Raw genomic sequence first — 9,860 nt, 5'->3', positions numbered from 1 at the left:
TATATATATAGAATAAACCTGACACAGGACTACAATATTTCATTTTTAACAATTTGCTCTGTCAGGCAGTGAAATAACTTCACATTCATTTACTTTACTATGCTCCAGAAACGTTTTGTTAAATAAACATAAATATGGAGATTGGTCACTATTTTAAAAACTTGTATTTCACTGACCCAACACATATGTTAATCTGAAATACGATAAATGCTTTATCTATTGAAGAAATCGATATAAGTGGAAAATTGGTAAATGTTCAATAAAAGATTTAAAGTTAATGCTTGTTGCCTTCAAATCAATTTTAAAGGACATTAAATCACCACTCCTGTAACTGCCCTAAGGTAATCTCATTCTCGGCGACTTCCTGGTTAAATAAAAGATATAAAAAATCTTTTTATTTTCTTTCACCGTGTAATTGTTTTGACTGTTAAATTTGTCATTTAAACATACTTTTTATTTAGCCTGAAGTGGGCTTTGGTTTTATTGATCTTTCAAAATAAAAGAAAAATTGTAAACTTCTCCAATATGTGTCTGAATGTCGGTAAAAACACGATAAACTACCTTGGCGGTGCTGTTGATGTCATCAGGATCCTCTTCGTCACACGAAGTCAGAGTGACGTGAGTGATGTTCTCCACCGGGTTAGTCAGAGTCAGCAGCACCTGACTCTCCTGCAGAAACAGGAAAGGCAAAAAATCAAAATCAAAATGTTTGCTAACCTGATTTTTCACATTATTTTTAAGACTACAATGGATTTTTTTAAGAACGATCAGTCAATCTGGGTTCACTGTTTTGTTGGAAGACTAGAGCTTAAAGGGTTAATAACTGATACAAAAAATAATAATAATAATATAAAGAAGATATGAATAAAAAAAGTAACACAACTAAGATACATATGTCAAATCTTAGCTCAGTATCCACATTTTTGTGTTAGCAGAACAAACTTAGCTAAAGTTAATCAGGTTTACATCAACATCCAATGTTTACTTTGAGTTTCATTAAAATACACACGTAGACAAAGATTGCTTGCCTTTATTTTTTATATATTATAAACATATTTTTCCAGGCGGAGACACTGACCTTCATGTATCGCAGGTTTGGAATGGACATAATTCTCACTTCAGGGATGTAGCTCCTGTGGAAGGAAAGGAGTCGCTCAGTTGATCAAGTATTAAACTGAAGGTCAGCACATTTTTTTTATATGAACTCTTTAACATCAATCCTTTTAAATGAAGACGTGCGTCCAGCTGCTGGATAAACACGTAATTAAAGTTAGATTTAATTCACTCACACAGCCACCAGCTGGATCTTGAACTTGATTGAAGTTGGATTAAACTCCGGTTTGCTCAGGTTGTGCTCACATTTCTGAGGAAGGTCAACAAGCAAAACCACGTTAAACAATGTGTTTGTTTGTTTTGTTTTTTTTGTTTTGTTTTTGATTGACACAGAGCTGTAAAAATAAGGGGTGCTGACCCGGCAGCGAAGGGAGCGCTTCATCAGGAGGTGTTTGTGTCGTGGGTGGAGCTGAGACGCTCCTGCGGGCTGGAAGTCCGGCTGCAGAAGCCTCTGACGCAGCGTGGTCACTGAGAGGACAACCACAGGTCAGCTGGACTGCACGCTCTGAGGCTGGAATTAGTGGTTTTAGACTAAAACGTTACCTTCAGGTAAACTGATGGGTCTGGTGTAGCAGTCCTCGGGCAGCGGCTCCACCTCATCGAGGGCCTGCGCCGGCTCGATGCTGATCTCCTTCTGGTCCTCGCCCTCTTTGAGGCTGGAAAAGATGACAAGAGCTGCTCAGAAGTCTGGCCCGAGATGCACGTAAATAAGCTTCAGGTTGCTGAAGTCATTTTATTTTCTATTAACATAGATGTACACTCCTGATCAAAATCTTAAGACCAGCCAAAAAAGTGCAAGAATTTGCATTTTGCACTATTGGATCTTAAGAAGGAGCTTCACAATGTTAAAAGAAGAAATCAGTGCAAGAGACATGAACTTTTGAGCAGGGAATTTTCTGAAAACTGCATTTACACTCAAACATGATTTTTTCAGCTGATCAAAAGTTTAAGACCATAGTCTTTAAAAACCAAAAGCTGTGCAAAWATCTGGATTCCATGTCATTTTCTGTCAAGTCTTTACACTGTCAAGACCTCCTGATGGCAAAAAAAAAGCTCACTGACTTTGAACGTGGTAGGATTGTTGAGCTGCATAAGCAAGGCCTCTCACAACGTGCCATCGCTGCTGAAGTTGGACGCAGTAAGACAGTCATTTTGCATTTTTTAAATGATCCTGAGGGTTATGGAACAAAAAAGTCAAGTGGTAGACCCAAAAAAATTTCACCAGCTCTGAGCCGCAGGATCCGATTGGCTGTCYGTCAAGACACGGGACGATCCTCTACCCAAATTAAGGCCATTACTGGTGCTGACTGCAGCCCAATAACCATCAGACGGCATCTGTGAGAGAAGGGTTTCAGAAACAAAAAACGTCTTCAAAGGCCACGTCTTCTTCAACGCCACAAAATTGCCCGTTTGGACTTTGCAAGGGTGCACCAAACATGGGACATTGAAAGGTGGAAGAAAGTTGTCTTCTCTGATGAGAAAAAATTTAACCTTGATGGTCCTGATGGCTTCCAACGTTACTGGCATGACAAGGAGATCCCACCTGAGATGTTTTCTACACGGCACAGTGGTGGGTGCGCCATCATGATTTGGGGTGTGTTTTCCTTCAATGGAACAATGGAGCTTCAGGTTGTGCAGGGGCGTCAAACAGCAGCTGGCTATGTGGAGATGTTGCAGCGGGCATCCCTCATGACTGAGGGCCCTCGTCTGTGTGGTAATGATTGGGTTTTTCAACAGGACAATGCTGCAGTTCACAATGCCCGCCTGACAAAGGAGTTCTTCCAAGAGAATAACATCACTCTTTTGGACCATCCTGCATGTTCCCCGGATCTAAACCCAACTGAGAACATTTGGGGATGGATGGCAAGGGAAGTTTACAAAAATGGACATCTGTTCCAGACAGTGGATGCCCTTCGTGAAGCCATCTTCAACACTTGGAGCAACGTTCCCACTAGCCTCCTGGAAACACTGGCATCAAGCATGCCTAAACCATTGTTTGAAGTCATCAACAAGAATGGTGGAGCTACTCATTACTGAGTCCTTTTTTTGACACTTTGATTTCTGTTTTGAGGGTTTTTGGGTTTTTTTTTGTTTTTTTTTGAGCTATGGTCTTGAACTTTTGATCAGCTGAAAAAATCATGTTTGAGTGTAAATGCAGTTTTCAGAAAATTCCCTGCTCAAAAGTTCTTGTCTCTTGCACTGGTTTCTTCTTTTAACATTGTGAAGCTCTGCTTAGAACCTTCTTAAGATCCAATAGTGCAAAATTCAAATTCTTGCACTTTTTTTGACTGGTCTTAAGATTTTGATCAGGAGTGTAACGTTAAATTTAACATGTAATTGAAATAAATAAAAATTATTAACCAATTCTTATTTTTCAGAAAATGTGGCAAATTATTCATGTTAGGTGTTTAGGTGAGATCCATGACTGTTTTCTGAATAATTATATTTCTATTACAAGACGGTGAAATGCTAAAGCTTTGAAAATAAAATCAATGGTTACAAACAGTTGGCTGTGATGGATTACCAAAGCAAATTTCAAGGCTCTGCTAACTGATGTGAAATTAATCAAAACCAGGAGCTGCAGGAAAAATGGAGCATCTATTCATCTGTCATCTGTACGGCTCACAGCCACCGGGAAGAAACACGACCAGCTCAGGCCTTTAAATATCAAATTTTACAAAAGAAAATATTCAACATTTAAAAATATATATAGATTCAAAGCAGCAACGCTTCGCAGTCGACAACAAGAGAGGACTTACGAGAGGCCAGCCAGGCTTGAAATGGAAGCTCCAGACCTCTGCCTCTGCAGTCGGGTTCCAAGGCCGTATTTTTCCTGAGTGGATTTGGACAAAAAGCCACGATTAGGCAGACCGCCAAACAACAACAAGGAGGGCGAGGCACTGTGATTTATGAAATTAATCTAAAGCTATTTGTCTACAAGACAGTTCTTAGTCTTCAAAAAAAAAATCATTTATTGCATCTCCTAAGAACAAAAAACTGACATGATTTGACACAAACAATCAATAAGACAGAAAGAGTTTAGTGTTTCATGTTTTTAAGGAGGAAAAAGCTAAACTGAACAGCAAGAAAAACAAGGAAGGTTTTAGTCTTAATTAGGAGGTTTCCCCATTTTAATAAACCAATTTAAAGGCTTTGTTCACACTGCAGGCAAAAGTAATGTAAACCTGATGTTTTTTTGATCAAATGTTGTTGATCAAATTCTTTTAATGACCGCTTGAATTTAACAAATCAGATTTTTTTTTTAAATCCTGCCCATCTGCAGGTGCAGAACTACAGAACCCCAAGGGGATACGGGGAAATTTTTCTTTTGTGTTCACTGTTACCTCCCCATATCTATTCCGGGGCTTATTTAATTTATTTTATTTATTAATTTTTGTCAATTTTCCACGTCCTGTATGGCTGAGAATCGACACAAATACAGGAAGGGACGTTGATACGATCGATTTTAGCATGATGGAAACAATACTTGACTTATTGTTTCTACTTTCAGTCACTCTTGTTCCAGAAGTGCAATTCTGCACCAGATTAGGCAGAATCAAATGTAATGGCTGATTATCATGTAGTCTGTTCTGATTGTACAACAACTACAGAATCGATCCAAACGTGCTAGCATGTGTAGCATCTGTATTTTCTCTCTGTAAATATCGTGTGATGTTAAGGTTTCTGTGCCTGTGGGCCATGGACTGTTCACACTGAGTCTGATGGAGGTCCGATTTTATATAATGCAAAAAATAAATATACATTTTTTAACTCATAAATGAGAACTGACACCTGCAGTGTGATCAGAGCCTAACGTCCTCTCTTTCTCCTCTACTTCTAACAAGAATAAAAGCTTTCCTTGTGCAGACCTCGAGGAGTTTTTCATGTGATGCGTGAGGACTCTCACCAACACATCAGACAAGAACAGAAAAATTAAAATAAAATAAAGAAAAGAAAACTACTAAGGCATGACTACCCAAATTGCAAAAATACAACTCACCACCACATGAATAGTGTGTTGCTGAGGGTAGGGGTGAGGTGCAAACCAAATGTCACGATGTGCACAAGCAAAGAAAAAAATTTAAAAAGTTGGGGAATAAAGAACAAGAAGAAACCAAAGCAATTTAGCACAACATTAGTTGTAGTCGGTCACATGCAGCAACAACAGAAATACAGCAGTGAGAGACAACCTGCAGAACCTCAGACACAACAAGGACTGATTAATAATTAAATCTTGGAGCTGAATGTAGGTGGTGCAGACAATGAGACGAAGCTAAATATGGAAACTGTTCATATTTGGAGCATGCATATTTCTACAGTATTTTGTCCTCTTAAAGCAACGCTGCGTTCACACTAAACATGCTTTGAGCATCAAGGCCGTCAGGTTTACATACAGTCTGTGGTGGACGCGTGTCAAGGAGCATCAGGAAGTGCTGCTGCGCGTCAAACTGGGCTCAGGACAAAAACAGACCTGAAAACCTCCAGGGGCCTCATGTATAAACGGTGCGTACGTATAAAAACGTTACATGCGCCAGGTTCTACGCCCACATTGGGATGTATCAAAACCAACGTTGCAAGTGTGCGTATATTTACGCAAACTTTTCACCTGCCGTGAGAATGTGCTGCAGCCACGCAGTTTTTTAGTCGAAAGTTTTAACTCACAAAGTCACGAATCTGACCTGAATCCACAGAAATATGACTCTGTTGTGTTTTCTGCAAGTAAGGAGTGTCTGAACACGGTGTTAGATTTTTATTTTAGTTTGAGTTTTTACTGTTTAAACTGAACGATCATGAAACTGAACCCCGGCACTGAAAATCATTTAACCTCAGACAAGAAACTAGATCAATCTAAAAATGATCAAAAGAACCTCAGTCCAGTCTGTAAACAGTTTTATATTTTTGTCACAGAGTTGAAAACCTTTTGGGTCCCGGGCCGGAAAAACCCGACACATTAAGTGTGGCATAAAATAAATAAAATAAAAAAGGCGGGAGCAAAATCGGATGCTAATGGTGGCTCACTGTATGGTAAGAATAATTGTTTTTTCTGTGTGTAGCCTTCTGGCTGATGTTGCGTTGAGCTGTGGCCGTAGCACAGCAGCTGCGCTTTGGGTAGATYCTCGCGCCAGGCGCGCTCACCCTCGCCACCTGGGAAGGTGTTCATATGTGTCAACTCCTTTGGACGTTTACCTGTCTAATGAGCCTCAAACATCTATATTTTTTGCTAAAAATCTGTAGGCTACCACTCGTACCCGCACATGGCGGTGGGGTCTGTTGTCCGTGGAGATGACAGCACCTGCTGTAAGGCAGGAGCAAAGGAGAGAGGAAAAAAGTGGATAACTTGATTTTTTTTTTCATTTATTTTAACGTCTGTTCAACTAAATAAGACAACAACTAACCAGGCTTCAACATCACATTCGGGAGATGTCTGTAAATTTCAGAAAAATCTCAGGCTTTGGTTATCCCGTGCGAATGCGCCACATAAAACAATGACACCCCACTATTTATTTAGACAGTTTTCTCACTCATTCTCCATTTAATGTATAATTTTACTGCATCTCAAAATCATTTCTGATCCCACAGAGAGGACAATCTGAGGAGAATCTCACACACTGGACACATTTACATCTATTTTACATATTTAAATGGAGGCGTGTCAGGGGAGGTATTTCATGTGCGCTCAGTTCCACGTTCATTGGGATGTATAAAGGAAAGGTGCACAGGAACCTGCGTGCGCACACTTTTATACATCTGAATATTTTGGTGCGGCGCACTTTTCTAAATTTGTCCGTACGTCAACTTTTTGTGTGAAAGCTGCGCAATCCTTTATGCATGAGGCCACTGGAGTGGTGAAATTCACCACACTCAGAACTCCTCTGAATTAAACTGAACTCGTATGAATTATCTGGTGAGCGTGACTTATTCTTGCTCTCAGTAAATAAAGCAAAGCCACTTTCTTCATTTCATCCACCATTAAACAGAGACCGGCAGAGGAAAACAACCAGAGGCTCTTCCCGACGCGTGTCTAGAGCAATTCTGACGAGCGTCTGACCTCAAAGTGCACACGCGTCCAACTTGAAGCCTTGGACGTGTTTTTGATGCCCAAATGGCGTTCGGTGTGAACGCAGCATTAGGGATGCTGTTTTTACACTTGGAATTAGAACATTAATTATCGAACAAACTGCAACAAATCCCTGCCGCTGAATACATCACTGAATCTGAGCTTATTTGTTCATTTCCTTCCTGATATTCTTACTCAAACATTTAACATGGAAACATACATAAATGCTGGGATATTAGCAAAGAAATGTGTGTCTGTTATGTAGTGAGATGTAGTATACAGAGTGTTTAATTATTCTGCATTAATCCCACGCATCAAATATATTTATCTAATAATACCGTCAAAGATGACTTCACTTTAGGTTTTAAAAAAGTGTGGCTTAAATAGTTGTAGAAATTATTTGTGCATGTGACCATGCAATGCACGGTGCATGTAGGGGGCGTGGCCTAAACACTCCTGCAGTGAGCAGGTGCAGGTGATTGACATATGCTCAAGTTTACGTTCGTGAAATCTGGTTGTTTTAGTGAAGATTATGCTAAAAATATAAGTTTCGCAATTAAAATCTCGTGATTGGCCTACATTCTACTTTTTAATTTCCCCAGTTTTATTCTGATAAATTCCAATTAAATGAAAAAGTTTCAAACCTTGAAAAAAAACAAGGAATTTTGCAACCCTGAGAGAGAGAAGTGTATCCCCTCCACTTTTTTTTTTACTGTTTACTATTACTGATCTCAGAAATATATATATATTTAAAGATTCAACAGGTTGTTCACATTTAAAAAAAAAGGTTAAAAGAAAGGTGCAACATTTTCCAAAAGGCTGATGAGACTGTTGTACCGAGAAGGCGAGGGGCATGCACTGTCGCCTCCGGGCCATCTTCTTTCTGTCTCTCTCCTGCTTCTCTCGGTGGGCCAGCTGCTGGTAATACTCGATCAGCTTGCTGATCTGTAAAATAAAAACAAAAAGTCATTCACACAAAGGTCAGCGTTGCAGCGTGCTTTTCTTAAAAGAAACATTTTCAAGAACACAATACATTTTTAAAAGAAACTAAAAGAACATCAGATCCAGGAAGAAAACATACATCTCTCCCCACTGACACAGCAAAAAATAACTCAAACTCAAACGATTATTCATTTGTTGTTTCTGATATGATTTAAGTCTTAGCAATTGTGCAGCCACCTCTTTTGCCTTAAGCTGTTTGTGTTTACACATTTTCCAAAGATCAAGTCACAAGCTAACAGTGCATGATCAARAAACATGTGAGCCAACTAAAGAGTATTTAGATGACCACAGGGGGGACAACATACCCGCTGAGCGTGAGGGTTCTCTGGCTCCTGCCAACCACCGCTGGCTGCAATAAACAAAACACACCAACACATCACAACCCCAACAATACTACACTGTAAGACATAATACAGTTACATGAATGATATTGGGACTATTGGTTTAAAGTTGAAACACGATCACATGAATACACCAGCACCTACCAACTGATTTGTCAGCCATGCCTACATCCCTGGAGGTCCAGCGACAGAAGCCACAGGCCAGATAGTAGGCTTTCTTCATGGTCGTCTTGGTGGGATCATCGGGCAACGGAGCGGGGATGTTAGTGGCTCGAGTCGACAGCGTGTGCATGCAGCAGGGGCAGTCGAAACAATTTGCACACCTGCAACAGGGCCCGGAGACAAAGACATGGATAAAACAAGGTCAGTAGTAGTGCAATACAGAACTATACAGATATTTAGTTTTGTGTGTAAATGTTGTGCCTGACTCACCTGTTCTTTTTAAGCTTAGCCTCTGCAGATGGCATGTTCTCCAGGCAGCTCGGACAATAATGAGAGTCCACCTGATGACCAKTGATACAACAGAATGTAACCATTTATTTGAGCATTTATTCAGCTTTAATTAACTACGGTTTAAATTGTATATGGTACACAGAAGAAAAAATAATTAATGGTCATTATGTGTGAAGACCGCTGTTGTTATTTAACTGGTAATAAAACTACTTGGGGGAAAAAAACACAACATTGTATTTGAAGAATCGCTACTTTCTCTGGGTGTGGTACCTGTGGGGCTTAGATACATTCCCTAAATTATACAGTGAGTCAAACGTTAGCTGAGATAGACAAACGTTTTAACATTATTTTGTTTACTGGGTATGTTCCTAATATTATATACGAGTTATCGGTTTACCAGCAAGCTTAACACATAGCATAAGCCACTTAGCTCCTTCGCCCATTTAGCTAAAGCTAACACAAGCGGAAGTAACGTTGAAACATCCAATGAAATAAGAGAACTGGTAGTAACCCCATTGACTGACAAGAAGCCTAGCCAATCAATGAGTGCGCTGATCGGACAGGTCCCACCTTCCTGTCAGAGCGATGAGCGAGTCGGCTAACAACAAAGTAGCACCGCTAAATGGCCAAAATGTTAACGTACCTCGTGAGACACACATTCTAGCGATCGGAGCTCGCTACAGTAGCGACAGAAATACAGCTGAGATAGGGAGGCTCTGATCCGTTTCTCCCCGCGAACCAGGTAGATAACTCTGTCGGGCTGCAGGAGAGACGCCATCTCTCAGGCGAAGCTGAAGCTCTGCCGGGGGGACGTGACGTCACCGTCGGCTGTCGGACCTCACAAACTGCTCACTGTCGACCTCGTGTGGCCAAAGTTACACAATCCCCAGCAT

At 40.3% G+C, this 9,860-nt stretch overlaps 1 protein-coding gene across 2 annotated transcripts in view; it reads right to left on the bottom strand.

The window, feature by feature from the left end:
* dctn4 (dynactin 4) overlaps positions 1-9,814 on the bottom strand; it is a 14,366-nt gene extending 4,552 nt beyond the window's left edge. Inside the window, exons 1-12 of one of the 2 annotated variants that reach the window (XM_014006141.1) lie at positions 9,611-9,814; positions 8,947-9,017; positions 8,659-8,837; positions 8,479-8,522; positions 8,009-8,116; positions 5,114-5,134; positions 3,873-3,946; positions 1,657-1,769; positions 1,472-1,581; positions 1,290-1,363; positions 1,079-1,133; positions 562-669 (exon numbers count right to left, since the gene is read on the bottom strand). In XM_014006141.1, coding sequence (XP_013861595.1) covers positions 562-669; positions 1,079-1,133; positions 1,290-1,363; positions 1,472-1,581; positions 1,657-1,769; positions 3,873-3,946; positions 5,114-5,134; positions 8,009-8,116; positions 8,479-8,522; positions 8,659-8,837; positions 8,947-9,017; positions 9,611-9,745 — 1,092 coding nt within the window. In that variant the 5' untranslated portion in view covers positions 9,746-9,814. The remainder of the gene's footprint in view (positions 1-561; positions 670-1,078; positions 1,134-1,289; positions 1,364-1,471; positions 1,582-1,656; positions 1,770-3,872; positions 3,947-5,113; positions 5,135-8,008; positions 8,117-8,478; positions 8,523-8,658; positions 8,838-8,946; positions 9,018-9,610) is intronic. The other variant, XM_014006142.1, reaches the window with a different exon arrangement.
* Between the last annotated feature and the right edge of the window lie 46 nt (positions 9,815-9,860).

Source organism: Austrofundulus limnaeus, unplaced genomic scaffold, assembly GCF_001266775.1.
Source record: "Austrofundulus limnaeus strain Quisiro unplaced genomic scaffold, Austrofundulus_limnaeus-1.0 Scaffold34, whole genome shotgun sequence".
In the NCBI taxonomy this organism is placed as follows: Eukaryota; Metazoa; Chordata; class Actinopteri; order Cyprinodontiformes; family Rivulidae; genus Austrofundulus; species Austrofundulus limnaeus.
The sequence above is the reverse complement of the archived record's forward strand: the minus strand, read 5'-3'. Positions and strand labels throughout refer to the sequence as shown.